General features: G+C 37.1%; 1 protein-coding gene across 1 annotated transcript in view; it reads left to right on the forward strand.

Moving 5' to 3' along the window:
- The window catches only part of TWSG1 (twisted gastrulation BMP signaling modulator 1), a 70,486-nt gene that overhangs the window by 8,419 nt on the left and 38,006 nt on the right, over positions 1–24,061 (forward strand). Inside the window, exon 3 of the mRNA XM_028123966.2 lies at positions 22,912–23,011. Within this exon, the coding sequence (XP_027979767.1) occupies positions 22,912–23,011 (100 nt within the window). The remainder of the gene's footprint in view (positions 1–22,911; positions 23,012–24,061) is intronic.

Here is a 24,061-nt window from a genome sequence, read left to right on the forward strand (position 1 = left end):
GTTGAATAAAAGTAATGAGTGGACATCCTTGTCTTGTTCCTGATCTTAGAGGAAAAGCTTTCAGTTTTTTCATCATTGAGTATGATGTTAGCTGTGGGATTTTTCATATGTGGCTCCTTTGTGTTGGAGCATATTCTCTCCAAACCCACTTTGTGGAATTTCATCATGAATGTACTTTGTCAAATGCTTTTTCTGCATCTACTGAAGTAATCATATTGTTTTTATCCTTCCTCATGTTGATATGATGTATCACATTGATTAATTTGCAAATATTGAACCACCCATGCATCCTTGGAATAAATCCCACTTGATCATAGTAAATTGTTTTTTTAATGTACTGTTGAATTTGGTTTGCTAGTATTTTGTTAGGATTTCTGCATCCATGTTCATTAGAGATATTGGCCTGTAGTTCTCTTTTTTTGTGGTGTCTGGTTTTGGTACCAGGGTGATACTGGCCTCATAGAATGAATTTGGAAGTTTTCCTTCTTCTATTTTTTTGGAGTAGTTTGAGAAGAATAGGTATTAATGCTTAATTTTTTTTTAAGATTTTTTTTTATTTAAGAGGGAGTGGGGGTACAGAGGGAGAGAATCTTCAAGCACACTCCCTGTTGAGTGTGGAGCCTGAGATCATGACCTGAGCCAAAGAAAGATGCTTAACTGACTGAGTCACCCAGGCACCCCAGTGTTTCTTTAAGTGTTTGGTAAAATTCCCCTGTGAAGCTGACTGATCCTGAACTTTTGTTTTTTGGGAGTTTTTTTTTTTTTTAAAGATTTTATTTATTCATTTGACTGAGAGAGAGACAGCGAGAGAGGGAACACAAGCAAGGGGAGTGGGAGAGGGAGAAGCAGGCTTCACGCTGAACATGGGAGCCCGATGCAGGGCTGGATCCCAGGACCCTGGGATCATGACCTGAGCCGAAGGCAAATCGTTAATGACTGAATCACCCAGGTGCCCCTTGTTGGGAGTTTTTTGATTACTGATTCAATTTCTTTATTAGTAATAAGTCTGTTCAAACTTTCTATTTCTTCCTGATTCAGTTTTGGAAGATTGTATGTTTCTAGAAAATTAGCCATTTCTTTTCAAGTTGTCCAATTTGTTGGCATATAGTTTTTCATAATATCCTTTATATATATATATTTTTAAAGATTTTATTTATTTATTTGACAGAGAGAGAGACAGCGAGACAGGGACCACAAGCAGGGGGAATGGGAGAGGGAGAAGCAAGCTTCCTGCGGAGCAGAGAGCCCAATGTGGGGCTCGATCCCAGGACTCTGGGATCATGACCTGAGCCAAAGGCAGACGCTTAATGACTGAGCCACCCGGGCGCCCCGTCATGATACCCTTTATATTTTTCATGAATCCTTTATATCACTCTGGTGTTGGTTATTTATCCTCCTTTATTTCTGATTTTATTTGAGCCCCTCCCTCTTTTTTTTTTTTTTTTTAAAGATTTTACCTATTTGACAGAGAAAGACACAGCAGGAGAGGAAACACAAGCAGGGAGAGTGGGAGAGGGAGAGGGAGAGTGGGAGAGGGAGGGGGAGAAGCAGGCCTCCCGCCGAGCAGGGAACCTGATGCAGGGCTCCAACCCAGGACCCCAGGATCATGACCCAAGCCGAAGGCAGATGCCTAACCATCTGAGCCACTTAGACGCCCCTCCCTCTTTTTTTCTTGATGAGTCTGACTAAATATTTATCTATTTTGTTTACCTTTCCAAAGAACCACCTCTTGGTTTCGTTGATGTTTTCTATTATGTTTTTTCTCTTCATTTTATTTATTTCTGCTCTAATCTTTATTGTTTCCTTCCTCTTTCTAGGTTTGGGCTTTGTTTTTTTTTTTTTTTTCTTGAGTTGTAACGTTAGGTTGTTTATTTGAGATTTTTTTGTTTCTTGTGATAGATCTATATCGCTATAAATGTCCCTTTTTGAACTGCTTTTGCTGCATCCCAAAGATTTTGGACTGTTGTGTTTTCATTTCCATTTGTCTTCATGTGTTTTTTTATTTCCTCTTTGATTTTATGGTTGACTCATCTTTTGTTTAATAGCATGTTGTTTAGCTTCCATGTATTGTGGTTTTTCCAGAATTATTTCTTATAATTGATATCTAGTTTCATTTTGGTTAGAAAAGATGTTTGATATGATTTCAGTCTTAAATTTATTGATATTTGTCTCATGGCCTAACATGTGATCTATTCTGGAGAATGTGTACTTGGAAAGAAGTATATTTTGCTGTTTTTGGATAGAATGTTCTATGTATTTCTATTAGATCCTTCTGGTCTAATGTGTTCAAAGCCACTGTTTCCTTGTTATCTATCTATCTTTCTTTCTTTCTTTCTTAGGATTTTATTTATTTATTTGAGAGAGAGAGGGCACATGAGTAGGGGGAGGGGCAGAGGGAGAAGTAGACTCTCCACTGAGCAGGGAGCCCGACATAGGGCTCAGTCCCAGGACCCCGGGGTCATGACCAGAGCTGAAAGGCAGACGCTTAACTGACTGAGCCACCCAGGCACCCTTCCTTGTTGATTTTCTGTCTGGATGATCTATCTACTGATAAAAGTGGGGTGTTAAAGTCCCTACTATTATTGTATTGCTATCAGTTTCTCCCTTTATGTCTGTTAATATTTGCTTCATACATTAGGTGCTCCTATGTGGGGTGCATAGATATTGATAATTGTTACATCATCTTGTTTGATTGATCCCTTTGTCATTGTGTAGTACCTTCTTTGTCTCTTGCTACAGTCTTTTTTTTTTAATTAATTAATGTATTTGAGAGAGAGAGCACAAGCAGTGGGAGTGGCAGAGGGAGAGGGAGAGAATTTCAAACAGACCCAGTGCTGAGCACAGAGCCCCACACAGAGCTTGATCTCATGACCTTAAGATCATGACCTGAGCCAAAACCAAGAGTCCAGGCATTCAACCAACCGAGACACCCAGGCGCCACCCCTACATTCTTTGTTTTAAAATCTGTTTAATATTGCTACTCCAGGGTTTTCTTTTTTTTTTCCATTTTCATTGGCATGGTGAGTGTGTTTTCATACCTTCACTTTCAGTCTTTATTTGTCTTTAGGTCTGACATAAGTCTCTTATAAGCAGCGTATAGATGGGTCTTGTTTTTTTGTCCATTCAGTCATCCTTTGTCTTTTGATTGAAGCATTTAGTCTGTTTGCATTTAAAGTAATTATTGATAGGTATGTACTTATTCCTGTTTTGTTAATTGTTTTCTGACTATGTGGTTCCTACAGGACTCTTTAAAAAATCAAATTGTGGGGTGCCTGGGTGGCTCAGTTGGTTAAGTGTCTGCCTTCGGCTCAGGTCATGATCTCGGGGTCCTGGGATCAAGCCCTGTATTGGGCTCCTTGCTCAGGGGTGAGTCCGCTTCCCCCGCGCCCCATCCCCCACTTGTGCCCTCAAATAAATAAAATCTTTAGAAAAAATAAATAAAAAGTCAAATTGTTGGAAGGATACATAATGAAAAATAATCCCTTGAGTAATTCTCTCTACTCTTCATTTTGTTATTCAGGTTTAATCTTCCGAGTAATAGCTTCCATTTTTACTTCTTTTACTGTTAGTTTTTTTAGCCATATGGTTAAATAATATGCTTCTACTACTGTTTTTTAACTTACCAATTCTAGATTACGTATCTAAACTGCCTTTCTGCTCTATTTGATTAGGACATGGCTTACTTACCATTCTCTCCTCCCCCACTCCTACTACCCTGCCATAATTGTTGTACTGTTTTTAGTTTCTCTCATCGTTCTCTCTTTTCAGTTTCTACAATGTACTTAAACCTTTCTGTTTTGTCATATCATTTAAAAACACAATCTTTTGGTGGCGCCTGGGTGGCTCAGTCAGTTAAGTGTCTGCCTTCGACTTGGGCCCTGATCCCAGGGTCCTGGGATGGAGCCCCGGGTTGGGTTCCCTGCTCAGTGGGACGCCTGCTTCTTCCTCTGCCCCTCCCACCTGCTCGTGCTCTCTCTCAAATAAATAAATAAAATCTTTCAAAAAACCCCACTGTCTCTTGATTCCTTCTGTAAGAGAAGGATATTAGTAGACCTCTTTTTCTTTTTAAATTTTATTTATTTATTTTTTTAGCAGTAGACAGAGTATAATTTTTTTTTTTAAGATTTGTATTTATTTATTTGACAGAGAGAGACACAGCCAGAGAAGGAACACAAGCAGGGGAGTGGAAGAGGGAGAAGCAGGCTTCCCGCCAAGCAGGGAGCCTGATGTGGGGCTCGATCCCAGGACCCCGGGATCATGACCTGAGCCGAAGGCAGATGCTTAACGACTGAGCCACCCAGGCGCCCCTGACAGAGTATACTTTTTAAGAACTGTGCATGTGACTACCGTTTATCACCACACTTAGTATCATAGAAAGCAAGGAAATCAGTTTTCTTGCATTTGTGAATACTGCCCTCAAAATTTTCTCCTTTTGGAGTAACTTCTGATGGCTGTCTCAAAGTTTATGGGGAATGGGGTGTAACCTGTACTTTTATATCATCAAGCTTGATAACGTCTATATTCTGAAGGCACTTAGTATAATAGTTAAGAGCATGAACTCTGAATCCAGACTGTCTGAATTTGAATCCAGTTCTGTGATGTACAAGCTATCTGACCTTGGGCAAGGGAGTTAACGTTTCAGTGCCTCAATTTCCTTGTCTGTGAAATAGTGATAATAACCATACCTACTATGTGTGGATATTGTGAGGATAGAGTACTTAGATCAGTTACTAGTATGTAAGTGCTGTAGTCGTAAATATTATTAACGTTAGTTCTTTGTTTTGTAACCAGTTTGAATCTTCCATGCTTTATTTACAGATATATTCTAAAATTGACGATCAATAAGCCATGTGTATTCTGTAATGATTTTATAAATATTGTTGACTCTATGGTCACACAGGGCACTGTGATTACATTTCCTTTCTTGAATAACTTTGCTTTTCTTGAGTTTCTAATTGTCTTTCTTGATTTTCCATCATCAGTCATTAATACCTTATGTTGTTTTAAATTCCTAGTCTGTTTTTTTCCTACAAAGGAGCCTCCTGTGTTATGGTTTCTAGACTTAACTGATTGCTGTCTAGGTCTGATGCAAGCTGTCCTGTAGTGCATCCACACCGTTACTTTCCTAAGTTGGCTCCACTATTTCTTTGATTCCATGTCTTGTTCTTTATTTTTTTTTTTAAGATTTTATTTATTTATTTGACAGAAACAGCGAGAGAGGGAACACAAGCAGGGGGAATGGGAGAGGGAGAAGCAGGCTTCCCGCCAAGCAGGGAGCCCGATGTGGGGCTCATCCCAGTGTCTGCCTTTGGCTCAACGTGAGCCGAAGGCAGACACTTAACGACTGAGCCACCCAGGCGCCCCTGTCTTGTTCTTTCTTGATTTAGTCTCATTTTGTTGTAACATGTCCTAGAGTATTTTCTAACAAAGGCAATATTGGGAGGAAATGTTCTGGGTGCTATATCTCTTTAAAATGCATTTATTCTCATTTTATTTATAGCTGATTGGTGATTTCCCTGAATATAGAATTGTTACATTATTTCCCCTGGGAACTTTGAAGACATTTTCTAACTGTTTTTTTTTTTTTAAGATTTTATTTATTTATTTGAGAGAGAGAATGAGAGAGAGAGAGAGCACGAGAGGGGGGAGGGTCAGAGGGAGAAGCAGACTCCCCGCGCAGCAGGGACCCCGATGCGGGACTCAATCCCGGGACTCCAGGACCATGACCTGAGCCGAAGGCCGTTGCTTAACCAACTGAGCCACCCAGGCGCCCTTTCTAACTTTTTATGCTGCTGGCATTCTATATTGCTAGTAGGAAGTCTGATGCCAATCTGTTTTTTATTCTCTGTAGGTGACTTTGTTTCTTCCTTCTCTCTGGAAACCTTGAGTTTCATCTCCTGATCCTTGGTGTGGGCATTGTGATGAGCGCCTTATAAATCTCTTTTAGGAAACGGGGTTTGTTTTGAGCTTAAGACTGGGATATTCCCTTTTATTACTATGTTTATATATAACGTCCACCTCTTTTTCCTGGAACTCTGGTTAGTGTAAGTTTAAGGCAGATTCTCTAAGTCTTAGTTTTTTTAAACAGCTTTATTGAGATATAATTCTAATACTATAAATTGCACCCATTTAAATGTGCAATTCATTGGTTTTTAATGTATTCACAGAGTTATACAGCCATCACCATAATCCAATTTTAGAACATTTTGATCACCCTAAAAAGAAAATTTATACCCATTAGCAGTCACTCCCCAATCCTTCTTCCCAACCCCTAGGCAATCACTAATCTACTTTCTGTCTTTCTGTATGCCAATTTTGGACATTTAATATGAATGGAGTCATATGATATTTTGTGTTTTATGTCTGGCTTCTTTTTTGAGCGTAATTCTTTCATGATTCATCCATGTTATAATAAGTATCAGTACTTCATTATTTTATGGTCAAACAGTATTCCACAGTATAGATATACCACATGTAATTTATCCGTTCATCAGTTGATGAATATTTGGATTGTTTTCACTTTTTGGCTATGGCAAATAATGCTGCTGTGAGTATTCATGTACAAGTTTTTAAGGTGGATGTATATTTTCATTCTTTTGGGTATATACCGAGGAGTGGAATTTTTAGGCCATATTTTCTGTGTTTAACATTTTGAGGAACTGCTAATGACTTCATACACTCCCAGCACCAGTGTATGAGGGTTCTAGTGAACCTATGCCCATTTTTAAATTGGCTTATTTGTCTTTTCATTGTTGAGTTACAAGAGTTCTTTATGTATTATGGATACAAATCCCCTATCAAAAATATGATTTACAAGTAATTTCTCTCATTCTGTGGGTTGTCTTTTTACTTTCCTGATGGTATCATTTGCAATACAAAAATTTTAAATTTTGATATAGTCTACTTTATCTAGTTTTTCTTTTGTTGCTTGTGCATTTGGTGTTTTGGCTATATTAGCCTAATTCAAGGTCATAAAGATCTACTTGTATATTTTCCTCTATTTTATTTTGTAGTTTTAGCTCTTATATTTAGGTCTATGATTTATTTTGAGTTGATTTTTGTGTGTGCAACTTTATTCTTTTGTGTATGGATTGCCAGTTATCCCAGCACTATTTTTTGAGAAGACTATTTTTTCCCTTGGAATTATTTTTGGCACCCTTGTTGAAAATAATTTGACCAAAAGGATAAGAGCTTATTTCTGAACTTTCACTTCTTTTCCATTGATATATATGTTTATCTTTATGTAAGTACCATGTTGTCTTGATTACCATAGCTTTGTGGCATATTTTGGAATCAGGAAGTATGAGTTTTCCAGTTTTGTTCTATTCAAAGATTGTTTTGACTATTTTGGGTCCCTTGTATTACCATATGAATTTTAAAATCAGCTTGTTAATTTGTGCATTAAAACCAGCCAAGAATTTTTTAAAAAATAATTGACTTTTTAGAGTAGTTTAAGGTTTATAGAAAAATTCAGAAAGTGCAGAAAGATCCAGTATACCCTTTCCCCTACACACACCCACTGTTTCCTCAATTATTAACATCCTGCATTAGTTGGTATATTTGTTACAAGTGATGAACCAGTACTGACACACTATTATTAACTAATGTCCTTAGGGCTTATATAAGGGTTCATTCTTTGTGTTGTACAGTTCTATGGGTTTTGACAGATGCATAATGTCATATATCTGCAGTTACAGTATAGCAGAATAGTTTCATTGCCCTAAAAATCCCCTGTGCTTCCACCTCATCCTCCCTTCCTTCCCCTTCCCCCCCACCCCTCCCCAGCCTTTGGCAACCACTTATCTCTTTTACTATCTCTATAGTTTTGTTTCCAATCTGTTGCATAATTGGAATTATACAGTATATGGCCTTTCCAGGCTGCTTTCTTTCACTTAGCAATATGCATTTAGGGTTTTCCCGTGTCTTTTTATGGCTTGATAGATAATTTCTTTTTATTGCTGATTTATATTCCATTGTATAGATATATCATAATTTGTCCATTCAATTGTTGAGGGACATCTTGATTGCTTCCAAGTTTTGGCAATTAACAGTAAAGCTGCTACAAATATCCATATGCAGATTTTTGTGTAGACAAATTCTCAGCTCATGATAAATACCAAGAAGCACAATTGCTAGATCATATTCTAAGAGTATGTTTACTTTTGTAAGGAACTGCCAAACTGTCTTCCAAAGTGGCTCTACATCCTTGTCAACATGTAGTGTTCTCAGTGTTTTGAATTTTAGCCATTCTGAAAGGTATATATTGGTGTCTCATTATTTTATTTTATTTATTTTTTTAAGTAGGCTCCTTGCCCAGCGTGGGGCCCAACACAGGGCTTGAACTCACAACCCTGAGATCAGGACCTGAGCTGAGATCAAGAATCGGTCCAACTGAGCCACCCAGGCACCCCAGTGTCTCGTTATTTTAATTTGCAGTTCCCTACCAGCATGATATTGAGGATCTTTTCATATGCTTTATTTGCCATCTGTATATCATCTTTGGTAGATGCCTATATCTTTTGCCCACTTTTAAATAGAATTGTCCATTTTCTTACCATTGAGTTTTAAAAATTCTTTGTATATTTTGGATAACAATGTCTTTTGCGAATATTTTCTCTCAGTCTGTGGCTTGTCTTCTCTTCTCATTCTCTTGACAGTATATTTTGCAGATCAGAAGGGTTTTTTGTTGTTTTTGTTTCTTTAATTTTTTAAAAAAAATTCATTTAATTAATCTCTACACCCAATGTGAGGCTCAAACTCATGCCCCAAGATCAAGAGTCACATGCTCTTCTGACTGAGCCACCCAGGTGCCCGCAGAGCAGAAGTTTTTAATTTTAATGTGGTCAAACTTCTCCATTTTTTCTTTCATGGATTGTGCTTTTGCTGTTGCCAGCTGGAATTCTGAAAGGGATTGCATTGAATCTGTAGATCAGTTTGGGAAGGCTTGCCATCTTAACAGTGTTAAGTCTTCTGACTCATGAACATGAATGTCTTTCCTTTTATTTAGATTTTTCTTTAATTTCTTTCAACAATATTTTGCAGTTTTCAGAGTACAAGTCTTATACTTCTTCTGTTAATTTATTTGTAAGTATTTAATTCTTTTTGCTGTTGTTGTAACTGGAATTGTTTTCTTAATTTCATTATCAGATTGTTTATTGCTTGTATATATTGTAATAGATCTTAAATCTGTTTTCACCATTCTTTTCTTCATTCTGGGAGAATTCTGTGCCAAGAATTGTTAACTGAGGTTACTGGATCCTTTAAAGGCTTTAGGGGATCCCCAAAATTACATTCAAAATTGTATGTGTACAGTTTTCGTGGAAGAAACGTCCATACCTTTTAGAAGGTTCTCGAAGTGGTTGATGGCTCTGGAAAGGTTAAGGATTACTGAGGTTTTGCTTTCCATTGCACATACTAAGTTATCACTAAAATTCTTTCAAATTGGGGAGCCTGAATGACTTAGTCGTTAAGCATCTGCCTTTGGCTCAGGTCATGATCCCGGGGTCCTGGGATCGAGCCCTGCACTGGGCTCCCTGCTCGGCGGGAAGCCTCCTTCTCCCTCTCCCACCTCCCCTGCTTGTGTTTCCTCTCTCTCTCTCTCTCTCTGTCAAATAAATAAATAAAATCTTAAAAAAAATAAAAATAAAAAAATAAAATTCTTTCAAATTCAGCCAAGTACAAGGCATGTTGACATTTTAGATGACAATAATAGCTTTTCTCCTTGAACTGTGGAAGAAGAACAGGTACAGAAATGAAGGTGGGAGATAAGTACTTTAAGAAGGGCGATGCTATAGAAGTTTAAATTTTTTTTTTTTTTAAGATTTTATTTATTTGAAAGCGAGAGACAGAGATAGCGAGTGAGAACACTGAGCGGGGAGGAGAGGGAGAAGCAGGCTCCCCACTGAGCAGGAAGCCTGATGCGGGGCTCGATCCCAGGACCCTGGGATCATGACCTGAGCCAAAGGCAGCCGCTTAACCAACTGAGCCACCCAGGCGCCTCCAATGCTATAGAAGTTAAATGAAAGAAACTACTTCCCTCTTACAGGGAATTTTGATTCTCTTTTTGTAATTTTGGTTTGGTTTGAGCAACATCTGTAGTGTTGAAATGATGTACTGTGAGGAAAAGCTAGAATATTTGTTTATGTTGAGCCCTCTGCAACTCATGAAATAACAGTATAAAAAATTTTCCCTGGAAGCTCATAGTCATGTAAATATTTGTTACCAGCGTGGTTGCAAGGCAGCGTGGTGATTCCTGCCACTCCTACAAGTTGCTATGCATAAGGGTGGTCCCTGTATAAATATTTATTTTTTGCTTCTGGGAGGAAAGAAATCTAACTTTAAACATGAAGAAAGTAAAATTGTTGTCTTGGTCTGTTTCCTTGTTCATATAATGAATGGTTTAGCTGTTCTATTTCGGGGGAAAAAATGGTCATATAAGATTTTGCTTTTAACTAGATCTTAACTAGTTTTCCTTTTCTGTGAAAAGAACATTTAACATTTGTATTAATATTGTGCTTCTACCCCAGAAATCTCAAGACCTGTTTTTTATCATGAATGGAAAAACTCCTTACTGACTTTGGCTAACATTTATGGTCATATTTAGGATCATATAAACATATTTCATAAAAATACTCAAACTTACGTTCAGAGATCATTGATGCATTATTTTAGCACTTTACTGGTTATCTGAATATTTATTTAGCACTCTCTGTACTAAATCAGCAGTCTGCTTTTTTTAACTGTCAAATCTTAGATTTTCTGAAATAAGTTGGGATTTCTAAATAATTTTTTTATTAATCTAGTTTCTACAAGTGTATTTTGTCCTAAGTTAAAAATGTAAATAGTTCTGGGGCGCCTGGGTGGCTCAGTTGTTAAGCATCTGCCTTTGGCTCAGGTCATGATCCCAGAGTCCTGGGATCGAGTCCCACATTGGGCTCCCTGCTCGGCGGGAAGCCTGCTTCTCCCTCTCCCACTCCCCCTGCTTGTGTTCCCTCTCTTGCTGTGTCTCTCTCTGTCAAATAAATAAAAACTTTTAAAAGTATATATATATATGTGTGTGTGTAGCTCAGATAATTTCAGGGCTTTTTAATCACAATAAACTAAAATATTAACTTTTCTTCCTTTTTTTTTTTTATTCATTGCTAAATTCCACATTAATCTCTTGCTACGGTTATCTTGATTTGTTATTATACTAGTAATACTTTGGTTTACAATATACAGTGTTACTTCTTTTCTTGAAAAAACATTACCTTATTTTCCTGTAGTGTTTTTTCCTCTTCATTCTACTTCACTGCTCTTAAAAGTTATGGCTGCAATTCATTTGTGTACTGTTTTGCTGCAACTCATTTTTGTACTGTTTTGCTTTGGTTAACACCTCATGAAAATCTTTGAAATTAATGTCCAAAAGTAATAAGTTATGCCTGATGTAATTAAGGAAAGAATAAGTCATTGTCTCCCTCTCAAATGTTTAATGTGGTTAGAATAGCTGCTAAAATAAACTAAAATGTATTTTCATTGGCTGTTTCACATGTTGACTTATTTTTATTCTATTTTATTTTTTAAAATATTTATTTATTTTAGAGAGAGCAAGCATGAGTGGTAGGGGGAGAGGGAGAGAGAATCTCAGGCACACTCCACGCTGAATGGGAAGCCTGACATAGGGCTTGATCTCATGACCCTGAGATCATGACCTGAGCCAAAGCTAAGAGTCTGATGCTTAACCAATTGTGCCACCCAGGTGTCCCTCACCTGTTGAATTATTACATTAAGACAAAGATGAAGATTTCATTGGGACACTTGGGAATTTTCAAATATGCATATAATAGGGAGTATAGTAAAATACCCCCACACCCAGTTTACTTATCACTCAGATTCAACAGTGATCCACAAATGGCCAGTTCAGTTTCATCCATCCCCCACTTCACCCCATCTGGATTATTTTAAAGAAATTCATTGGGCCACTTTTAAGGTAAGTAGGATTAAAATTTTGTGACTATGTTTATATAAGAAATGGGTGCTGTTTGACATATTTTGATAGTTCATACATGAACTCATATGCTGATTTATTTAACCAAAATAATAAATTCTGTTTTCAGTAGTGTTTCACTTAAGTTTATATTATTTTTAGGGCAAAAGTTTACTAATCAGTTAGAATTTATAAAGAGCAACATGATAAAAAGATTCACTTTAGCTATTTCCATTTGAAGTTTAAGTTTGTTGATGTTCTTACAAAGTACTAATATATCATAACAGATTTATTGTAACCTAACAATTATAATTATGTTCATTCTTTTGAATAAATTCTGATTTTTTGAGAATGTCTTGTTTTATATGTTTGTTTTTAAATATCCATTTGAGGGGCGCCTTGGTGGCTCAGTTGGTTAAATGTCAGACTCTTGATTTCAGCTCAGGTCACGATCTCAGGATTGTGAGATTGAGCCCTGAGTCAGGCTCAGATTCCCTCTCTTCCTCTACCCCGTCCCCACTCTCTCTGTCTTAAAAAAAAATAAATCCATTTGACCTAAGTAAAGGTTGTAAAAGTACATCAGCATAGGTATAACGTAATGTTTGTTGATTATTGATGCTTACAGGTTATACAATTACTTAATTAACTTTGTTCTTACCCTGCTGGCATATTTTTTTAAATTTTAATTCCAGTTAACATACAATGTTAGTTTCAGGTGTACAGTATAGTGATTCACCAATCTGTACATTACTCAGTGTTTATCATGATAAGTGTATTCTTAATCCCCTTCACCTGTTTCACACATCCCCCCACCTACCTTCCTTCTGGTAGCCATCAGCTTGTTCTCTATAGTTAAGAGTTTGTTTTTTGATTTGTCTCTTTTTCTTTGTTCATTTGTCTTCTTTCTTAAATTCCATATGAGTGAAATCATATGGTATTTGTCTCTCTATCTAATTTCACTTAGCATTATACCCTTAGATCCATCCATGTTGTTGCATATGGCAAGATTTTTCATTCTTTTTTATGGCTGAGTAATATTCCAGTGTGTGTGTGTGTGTGTGTGTGTGTGTGTGTGTGTGTGTGTGTGTGTGTGTGTGTAGACACACACACTGCATCTTCTGTATTCATTCATCTATCAATGAACACTTAGGTTGTTTCCCTATCTTGGCTATTGTAAATAATGCTGCAGTAAACGTAAGGGATACATACATCTTTTCAAATTAGTGTTTTTGTAATCTTTCATAAATATCCAGTAGTGGAATTACTGGATCATACAGTAATTCTACTTTTAGTTTTTTTGGTAACCTCCAAAATGTTTTCCACAGTGGCTGTACCAGTTTACATTCCCACCAACCATGCACAGGGTTCTTTTTTTTCCCACATCCTTGCCAACACTTGTTGTTTCTTGTGTTTTTGATTTTAGCCATTCTGATAAGTATGAGGTGATATCTCATTGTGGTTTTGATTTGCTTTTCCCTGCTGATTAGTGATGTTGAGCATCTTTTCATGTGTCTGTTGGCCATCTGTATGTCTTTTTTAGAGAAAGGTCTTCTGTCCATTTTTAAATTAGATTATTTGTTTTTCTTGGTATTGTGTAAGTTCTTTACATATTTTGGATACTAACCCTTTGTCAGATATATCATTTGCAGTATCTTCTCCCATTCACTAAGTTGCCTTTTTGTTTTGTTGGTGGTTTCTTTTGCTGTGCAAAGCTTTTTATTTTGATGTAGTCTCAGTAGTTTGTTTCCCTTGCCTCAGGAGACCTATCTAGAAAAAGGTTGCTATAGCCAATGTCAGAGAAATTACTACCTGTGCTCTCTTTTACAATTTTTATGGTTTCAGGTCTCACATTTATGTCTTTTATCCATTTTGAGTTTATTTTTGTGAATGGTATGAGAAAGTGGTCTAGTTTTATTCTTTTGCATGTAGCTGTCCAGTTTTCCCAACACTGTTTATTGAAGGAACTGTCTTTCTCCCATTGCATATTCTTGCTCTATTTGTTGAAGATTAATTGACTATAGAATTGTGGGCTTATTTCTGGGGTCTCTATTCGGTTCTGTTGATCTATGTATCTGTTTTTGTGCCAGTACCATATACTGTTTTGATTACTACACCTTTGTAGTATATCTTGTAATCTGGGATTACGATACCTCCAGTTTTGTTCTTTTTCAAGATTGCTTTGGCTACTCGGGCTTTTTTGTGGTTCAGTCCAAATTTTCAGAGTATTTGTTCTAGTTTTGTGAAAAATACTATTGGTATTTTGATAAGGATTGCATTAAATGTGTAGATTGCCTTGGGTAGTATGGACAGTTGTACGTTCCCTCTAGACCTACTTTGTTGGGGAGTTTTATCATGAGTGGATGTCTTACTTTGTCAAATGCTTTTTCTACATCTGTTGAAACGCTCATATGGTTTTTGTTCTTTCTCTTGTTGATGTGAGGTATCATGTTGATAGATTTGTAAATATTGAACCAGCCTTGCATCCCTGGAATAAATCCTACTTGATCACGGTAAATATTTTTTTTAATGTATGTTTGGATTTGGTTTGCTAACATTTTGTTGAGGATTTTGCATCTGTGTTCATCAGTGATACTCGCCTATATTTCTTTTATTTTTTGGTGTCTTTGTCTGGTTTTGGTATGATGGCAATGCTGGCCTCATAGAATGAATTTAGGTTTCCTTCCTCTTTAATTTTTTGGAATAAATAATAAATACAAAGAAAGAATTTTAAAAGCAGCAAGAGAGAAAAGAAAAAATTCAGCATACCAATAAAACTCACCCAGGGGATTATTAAATTCAAAAAGACTAAAGTCCTACCATGCATCTTTTCTGATGACAATGCTATGAAACCAGAAATCAAGCACAATAAAAAATCTGGAAAAAAACACAAGTACATGGAAGTTAAATAATATGCTACTAAACAATGAATGGGTCAACCATGAAATCAAAGAGGAAATTGAAAAGTACATGGAGACAAATGAAAACACAATGATTCAAAATCTTTGGAATGCAGCAAAAGCTGTTCTAAGAGGGAAGTTTATAACAGTGCAGGCCTACCTCAAGAATTTGTTGAGACTTGTTTTGTGACCTAATAAGTGATGTGTTCTGGAGAATGTTCCATGTGCACTTGATAAGAATCTGTATTCTGTTGTTTTAGGATGGAAAGTTCTGAATATATGTATTAGATCAATCCAGTTCAATGTGTCGTTCAAAGCCACTGTTTCCTTGTTGATTTTCTGTTTGGCTTATCTCTCCATTGATGTAAGTGGGGTGTTAAAGTCCCCTACTATTATTGTATTATTATTGATTACTTTATGTTTGTTCTTAGGTGCTTTATATATTTGGGTGCTCCTATATTGGATGCATAAATATTTACAATTGTTTTATCTTCTTGTTGGATTGTTCCCTTTATGATTAAATAGTGTCCTTTGTCTCTTATTACAGTATTTGTTTTAAAGTCTATTTTGTCTGACATAAGTATTGCTACCTTGGCTTTCTTTTCACTTACATTTGCATGATGGATGGTTTTCCACTCCTTTACTTTCAATCTGCAGATGTCATTAGGTCTGAAATGAATGTCTTGTAGGCAGCATATAGATAGATCTTGCTTTTTCATCCATTCTAGCACCCTGTGTCTTTTGACTGGAGCATTTAGTCTGTTTACATTCAAAATAATTATTGGTAGGTATGTATTGCCATTTTGTTTCTTGTTTTACGGTTGTTTTTGTAGTTCTTCTCTGTTCCTTTATTCTCTTGCTCTATTCTCTCACAGTTTGCTGGCTTTCTTCAGTGATATATTTGGATTCCCTTCTTGGTTTTTTGCATATCTGTTACTGGTTTTTGATTTGTGGTTACCATTAGGTTTATATATGACATCTTATGCATATAACAGTCTATATTAAGTTGATAGTTCCTTAAGTTTGAGCTCATCCTAAAAGCACTAATGTCCCCCCACACACACACATTTTAGGTATATGGTATCATATTTTTCATCCTTTTATTTTTGAATCCCTTATTACTACTTCTGTGCTTCCTGCATTTCTTACTCCCACTTATGGTCTTTCCTTTCCACTCAGCAAGTCCTTTTTAATATTTCTTATAAGGCTGGTTTACTGTGATTAATTCCTTTGACTTTTGTCTGTCTGGGAAACTCTTTATCTCTCCTATTCTGAATGATAGTCTTGCTGGATAGAGTATTCTTGGTTGCAGGTTTTTCTTTTTTTTTCAGCACTTCGAATATATATCATGCCACTCCCTTCTGACTTGTAAAGTTTCTGCTAAAAAAATCAGCTTATGGGACGCCTGGGTGGCTCAGTCATTAAGCATCTGCCTTCGGCTCAGGCCATGATCCCAGCGTCCTGGGATTGAGCCCCACATCGGGCTCCCTGCTTGGCAGGAAGCCTGCTTCTCCCTCTCCCACTCCCCGTGCTTGTATTCCCTCTCTCACTGTGTCTCTCTCTGTCAAATAAATAAATAAAATCTTAAAAAAAAAATCAGCTTATAGCCTTACTTGGATCTCCATTATCTCACTTGATACCAAAGCCTGTAATGGAAAATCCAGCAGTACCATCCCCTTTTTATGACTGAAAAACGGAGAACCACTGTGACACACTGCAGTTTATAAGCTAGGACTTGAATCTAGATCCTGTAAGCCCAAGTCATTTCCTGTCTACTAGACTATCATGTTCTTTTCAGTGATGTTTCCCAGTTTTAACAACAGTGCTAACAAATTTCTAGATCTTGGCAATGGTTAGAGAATGGAAATATTTATCAGTAACCAAACACTGAAATATAAATAAGGTTCTTCCTTAAGTTATTAGTTTTCCATTGCTGGCCTGGAAATTTGGAAGATCAAAAAATAAACTTTTTTTTTTTTTAAGAGAGAGTGCGAGCAGAGAGAGAATTTTTTTTTAAGATTTTATTTATTAGAGAGAGAAAAAAGCATGCACAAGTTGGGGGGGGTAGCAGGCTCCCTGCTGAGCAAGGAGCCTGATGCAGGACTCAATCCCAGCATCCTGGGATCATGACCTGAGCCGAAGGCAGACACTTAACCTACTGAGCCACCCAGGCATCCTGGAAGAGGGAATCTTAAGCAGGTTCCACGTCTAGCACAGAGCCTGTCACAGGGCTCTATCTCATGACCCTGAGATCATGACCTGAGCCAAAATCAAGAGTCAGATGCCTAACCTACTGAGCCATACAGGTGTCCCAATAAATTTTAACTCTTAAAGTCTAGTCTTAGATGAACTCCACCCCCCCAGTTTATTTTGCAGACCATTAAGATCTCACCAAAACCTTAGTTGCATAGACAATAGATTTGATGGACTCTTGATTGAATAATTATGTAAAATCTCTGTCTTCTGGCATTCAGAGATTTGAAATTCTCTGAGATAGTCAAGGTTTTTCTAATACAAATGTAATAATGTTTTAAATTATTAGATTCTCCCTAAAACTTTTCATCTTGCCAGATTTTATTTTGTATATAAGCTTTTAAAACAGCTTGCCAAAATTCTGAATACTCATGCTGGTCAATACAGTATAACCCAAATGTAAAAATTTCTGTTTCTCCTTTAGTATAAAGTTTTGACTTTTTCCATCATAAGTTTATTGAACACTGTGATTACTTTACGAACATATAGCATAGTACTTCATACAGAGAACAGATGTCTTATTCCATGTAACTCTGACTCTAGCATGTAAGAGTAGTGCTGGTAGAACAGCCTTGAGTCAGAAGACCTGATGTCAGAGCCCCAGTTGCAAGAACTCAGACAAGTCACTAACCTACTCCTCAGCCTTCTCAACTATACCATGAGCAACATCCATACTTTCTCTGAGCCTTGCAGACTAGAGAAGCAGACGATGTGGTCATTAACTGGCTGAAGCAACAAAAGAATTAAGTATTAAATTCCAACTCACTGGTTTTGCAACTCTTAGCCAATGATACTTATTTTACCTTTACAAACAATGATTAAAGTTGGGCAATAGCACTTCTAATTGTATTCAAGTAGAGAGTGAAAGATATAATAATGCCTTTGATTAAACAACCTAAAGGGTTGTTTAAGTTTAATTATGGGTTCATTCTCTCTAAGAAAGTAATAACTATAATTATTGAAATGCTAAATTAATAAGAAGCTTTATATTTCTCATTCCAGTGTTTAAAAAACAAGAATATCTAACCAAAACTGGGGTCAAATCTCAGCCCCTTACTAAATGATGTACAGATTTTAAAATTTTATTTGAAAAATGAGGATAATAACTGCCTTGAAAGGGCCTTTATGAGAGTCAAGATAATGCATATTAAATGCCTAGCACAGTGCCTGTTAGTGTTATATAAAACCTACTTAGGAACTTTAGGGGAGGCAATAGCAGTAAACAAGTGGAAGCATTGAATCAGCCTTTATTTTGGACTTCTGTGAACTCTGTATTAGGTTGTGATCACATGTTCCATCCAACTGAGCAGTACTCAAGTTTGGTCATGTGAGGTTAGGAAAATATATAAATAGCCAGTCCAAACAGAAAAATTCCACATCTCAAGTCAACCATATTTTCTACTTAAGTAGAGAAAGATAATAATCAAATTTTTGATAAAGAATAAGAAAGTGGGGGGCCCAACCACATTCCTTTGCATCTGCATCTGCCTGTGCACTGGAAGCATTTTCTACAGCAACACCTCGACCTCCTCGATGTCCTTGACCTCTGTGTGGGGTCATCTGGGGTGTCAGGATCCGACGAGCCAGGCCCAGGCCGCCGTATAGCACACCCGAATGCTGCTCCAGCACCCTCTCCTGCTGCCGTGTGGTTTTGGAGGTGCTGCAGGTGGCAGAGCAGCGCCGGTGCACCCCTGGGGTAGCCATTTAAAAATACTAAATTTTAAATTAAAAAAAAAGTGAACATGATATGGAAGGGATCAGGATTCAAGGTCTATTTCTGAATTTTGGTACATGGAATATCCTATTATGCAGTTAATAAATGATGTTGACAGAGTCTCACAATAGGGAAATGCTTATTTTTTTTTAGATCAGGAGAGTATACGGTCATGATTTTGTTAGAAATGTTTAGGAATTTACCAAAGTGGGTGGAATTTGGGGTGTTTTTCCTTCTACTCTAGTATATATTTTTCAGTATTTCATAATTAAAAAACATACTTAAATTTTTTTGAAAGTGTCCCTGTTACCTTGACTGTAACCTCTTTAAGAAAGCCTTTCTGCTTACTGAAGATTCATTTATGTCTTCATAACTAAAACCATTAAAGATAAAGTTTTCTTTTTAAGTTAAGCTGGCTTTATTTTTTTTTTTAAGATTTATTTATTTATTAGAGAGAGAGAGAGGGCATGTGCATGCAAGCTGGGGGAGGGGCAAAGGGAGAGAGAGAGAAAGAAGCACACCCCCTGCTGGGTGCATAGCCTGGTGTGCATCTCACCACCCTGAAATCATGACCTGAGCCAGAATCTGGAGTTGGGGGCTTACCCGACTGAGTCACCTAGGCACTCCTCTGCTTAATTTTTTTTTTAAAGATTTTATTTATTTATTTGACAGAGAGAGAGCACACAAGCAGGGGGAGCAGTGGGCAGAGGGAGAGGGAGAAGCTGGCTTCCCGGGGAGCAGGGAGCCCGATGCAGGACTCGATCCCAGGACCCTGGGATCATGACCTGAACTGAAGGCATTTGCTTAACCCAGGCACCCCTCCTCTGCTTAATAACATGGAGTAATTTTTAATGTTTTTCTGTGATCCTTGATACATCACAGAGTTGCATAGTGAGTTGGGTTTTTTTTTTCTTTTGTATTTCCAATACTTAGGTTCAAAGGATGTTAAAAGTATTTTTCATATTTAGAAACATTCATCCTAACCATAGTTTTCTTGCTGTCAAGAAAATTATAGTGTACGTTTCCAAAGATGTTCAATAATGTGATTTTGGAAGACATGACAAGTGAACAGAAAAGAACGAATTACTTGGTGAGCCACAGATGGTTGTTATTCATCATTATTTACACATGGAAATTCATTGCTTTCTATTTTTTTCTTAACAATAGTCATAAAGCAAATGCTTTCCATATATTTTTGCTCTCTTGATGTGCAGTGAGGTTTTTGAGATCCTAAACGCCATATATTAAATTTGCCTGGAATTTTCTCCTGGAAAATGAAAAGTTAAGTGTGTGTTTGAAAATTGAAAAGGCACAAATCCTGACTAAAAGGTTGGTTTGAGGATCTCATTTTGCTTATTTTTCAATCTCCTGAAAAGAATGCTGACATGAGCTTTCAAGAGTAGAGATCTGATATATTTTTAGACTTTACTCTGTAAATGTCTTAATTTATGTGATTAAGTTTGTTTTATTAGGACAAAGATTTTTCTTTCAATCTTTTCTGTAGTAACATGGAAAGAAAGAAAAATATTAGTTGGCATATTGTTACTTTGGCATTCAACCAGTTTTCACAGTAATTTTTACCAAGAAAATCTTTGCCTGGATTTTTATTGTTTTAATAGTGCAGTAACAAAGCTTATCTTCAAGTTATTTCCCTCATGCCTTGGCTTCCTGTAGCTTCTCCCTTTATATCTTATCAGTAAGTTATAAATCATTAGGCATATTACTAGAGTACATTATTCCATCATATTGACATGTAAAAGTACAGGCATCTATTAAGAGGGTGTGAAATAGATTTAATCTTGAGGGCTACATAATCCAGGCAAGTTGAAGCAACTTTTAAATAGTCTTAGTTTTAACTTTCCATTAGTTCTCAGTAATCTTAAGTTATCACCACCCTTTCATTCCAATTTTAAAACACCTTGCAGATCCCTGACAGTAAAAAGGCATAATGAATGCTTTAATGACTCAGACTGGAAGCCGCCATTACAGTGACATTCATTTTCAAATTATTTAATGTGATATACAGTCATTCATTTAATAAGCTATTATTTGGAAGCTTCTATAGATAGAAAAGGAGAGAGATATTCTTTGAATAAATTTATTTTCTAATTTGCTTCTCCTGAGCTAAATAGATAATGTAAATACAAGCAACTAAGAGAGTAAAAGGTTATTTTCTATGTATAATGTAAATTAAAATTTAAAAGAAGCTTTATTTCTTGTGACTAAGTGGCAACCTTAAAGCTAAAAAACAGTAAGTATCAATATCCTTGACTCTGGTGGTGTTTTTAAAACATGTATACTCAAAAAATGTTCTCTCATTCCAAAGATAGAGAAACAAGTCACAAAGTATATCTTTGGCAACTCTGATTTTCTAGGTTTCCAAGTAAATTTGAGCTTGTCTAAATTAAGCATCACCAGTTCTATGATGAAGCATCTGTACTTCTCAGCAAGTCCCTGCCCTCTTCTAGTCCCTCTCTTTCTATGAGACCTAGCAAAGTTACCTAAGGTCTACAGTACACGAATTCAGCCTGACTAGACAGAGTTCCAAAGTACTAAAATATTGCTGCATGGGGCGCCTGGATGCCTCAGTTGTTAAGCGTCTGCCTTCGGCTCTGGTCATGAGCCCAGGGTCCTGGGATCCAGCCCCGCATCGGGCTCCCTGCTCCGCGGGAAGCCTGCTTCTCCTTCTCCCACTCCCCCTGCTTGTGTTCCTTCTCTCCCTGTCTCTCTCTGTCAAATAAATAAACAAAATCTTAAAAAATAAATAAAATATTGCTGCTTGCGTATATCATCAGGTTACAGGTATACGCTGACATGAAACTCAAGAGTTAGAAAATAGCACAAGTGTTGATTCTCGAAAGTTCTGTGAAATAGCTAAGGGACTTTTGGAGAAGAAGAAACAAGGAATTAAATATCAGTGTTGCAAAAAATCATGTCATACTAGAATGATGGAATGACTCCAGTAGTCTAGAAATGTAATAAGATAAACAATAGGGATAAATATTATGTGCCATGTTTAAGTTTTTATAAATGCATATGGTATCTCATAACCCAGGGAAAGCTGAGTAAGCAATGGTGGCTACAGAATTTCTCTAAGTTGGCTTTGTTTAGGAGTGGCTGGCTGGTGGAAAGGACTAAAGGAGTTACCTTGAAGCCTCATTTAGGAAGCGAAGTTTAGTGGCTTAAAACAATAACCATTTATTTAGCTCTTGTTTCTGTGGGTTGGCAGTCTGGGCCTGTATCAACTGTATGGTTTTTCTAGGCTCATTCTGTGTCTGTTGTCAGCTGCTGGCTGGTTGGAGGCTGGAGGAGATACCATAGCTTCAAGTGGACCAACTTGCCCATGTGTCCTTCTCCCAGTTACCCATGGCATATGGGAGAAGTTCAGAGAGGAAGAGGAGGGAGAGCACTCAATGCTGTGGAGACCCAGGCTCAGAACTGACATGGTGTCACTTCCACCACATTCTGCTGATTAAAGCTGTTCTGAAAATAGACACCATCCCTTGATCAAAAGAGCTGCTGTTACATTGCAAAGAGGGTGGGTGGACACAAGGAGGGAATAATTGCTCCCTTCTTTTAAATAGTCTACCACACCAAGCACACTGATTTAATATGTTGTAGGTCAATAAAAAGAGCAGTTTTTGAAAGATGCTTTTATTCATACTCCACATATTGAGAAACCACAGCTCCCACTACAAGCTGGCTATTCATTTAATTTGGACAATGAATTTAATAGCTGAAAAGCAGGTTTTATGCTTGTACTGAACTATTTTTCAAGGTAGTTTAAGGGGTAAAGAGTTATGGGTTATAAAGTAAAATGTTTTCTCTGTTTCAAAATAAGATAAAAGCATCCAAAATAGATCCACTGAATGCATCCAAAAGAAAATATAAATCTGCTTGACGTTGTAGGTATTTGTGTTCCTACAAACAATTAATTCCTACAAATGTTAATGATCTTAAAAAAAAACTGTGTGAAGAGTAGGTTGCTATAAATGCAAATGTGGGGGCTTTGCTGTAAAAAACTAACAATTTTAAACATAGATGTTTGAAATTTTAAGTTTGAACATCTGTCTTGTTTCTAGGAGCTCTGCCAGTGCCGACCTGGAGAAGGAAATTGTTCCTGCTGCAAGGAGTGTATGTTGTGTCTTGGGACCCTTTGGGATGAGTGCTGTGATTGCGTTGGTAAGTTGACATGCAGGAAAGTTTCATATTTATCACAGAATCTTTGACTTTAAGAGACTTTAAGGAATATAACTGGGATGCCTGGGTGGCTCAGTCAGTTAAACGTCTGCCTTTGGCTCAGGTCATGATCCCAGGGTCCTGGGATTGAGTCCCACATCAGGCTCCTTGCTCGGCAGGGAGCCTGCTTCTCCCTCTCCCTGCCACTCCCCTGCTTGTACTGTCACTCTCTCTCTCTCTCTCTAGCAAATAAACAAAATAAAATCTTAAAAAAAAAAAGAATATAACTATTTTATGTGTATAGACTAGTGTGGATATAGATGTAGTAGGTGCATAGAACATTATTGCATTTGCTTGGATTGAATGATATTTACATATATGTGCAGTTTTATTTTTATAGAAAAGGTCTGGAAGGAAATTCAAAGTGCTTATTCTAGGGAAGTAGGAATGGAGGAACAATGGGAATATTTTTACTTTTTATTTTTAATATTTCATAGTGTTGAATTTTTAATAAGAAGCATGTGTTATAGTTCCAAATAAAAATAAATAGAGTTCGTATATTTAAAATAGATTATCTTCCTTTTATGTAAGACTTCACTATGAGGTGCCTGGATGGCTCAATCGTTTAAGTGCTCAACTCTTGATTTCGTCTTGGGTCTTGGTATCAGGGTCGTGAGATTGAGCCCTTGTTGGGCTCCACGCTGGGCTGCAGACTGTTTGGGATTCTCTCTCTTTGTCCCTCTCCCACTGCCCCTCCCCACCTCAAAAAAAAAAAGACTTCACTAAGAGATCCTTGAGAAATTAAAAGCTTTTTTTTTTTTTAAACTAGAAGTTATTTTTAAGTGCTTTCTGAGGAATAGTGTCCAAGATGTAGTAAGTGAAAAAAGGATGGGGGTGCCTGTCTGGCTCAGTTGGTTAAGTAACTGCCTTCGGCTCAGGTCATGATCCCGGAGTCCTGGGATCGAGTCCTGCACTGGGCTCCCTGCTGAGCAGGGAGTCTGCTTCTCCCTCTGACCCTCTCATGCTCTCTCTCTATCTCATTCTCTCTCTCTC

The sequence above is a fragment of the Eumetopias jubatus genome, unplaced genomic scaffold (assembly GCF_037043125.1).
Source record: "Eumetopias jubatus isolate StellerSeaLion01/CBP00866 unplaced genomic scaffold, mEumJub1_p1.0 scaffold_16, whole genome shotgun sequence".
NCBI lineage: Eukaryota > Metazoa > Chordata > Mammalia > Carnivora > Otariidae > Eumetopias > Eumetopias jubatus.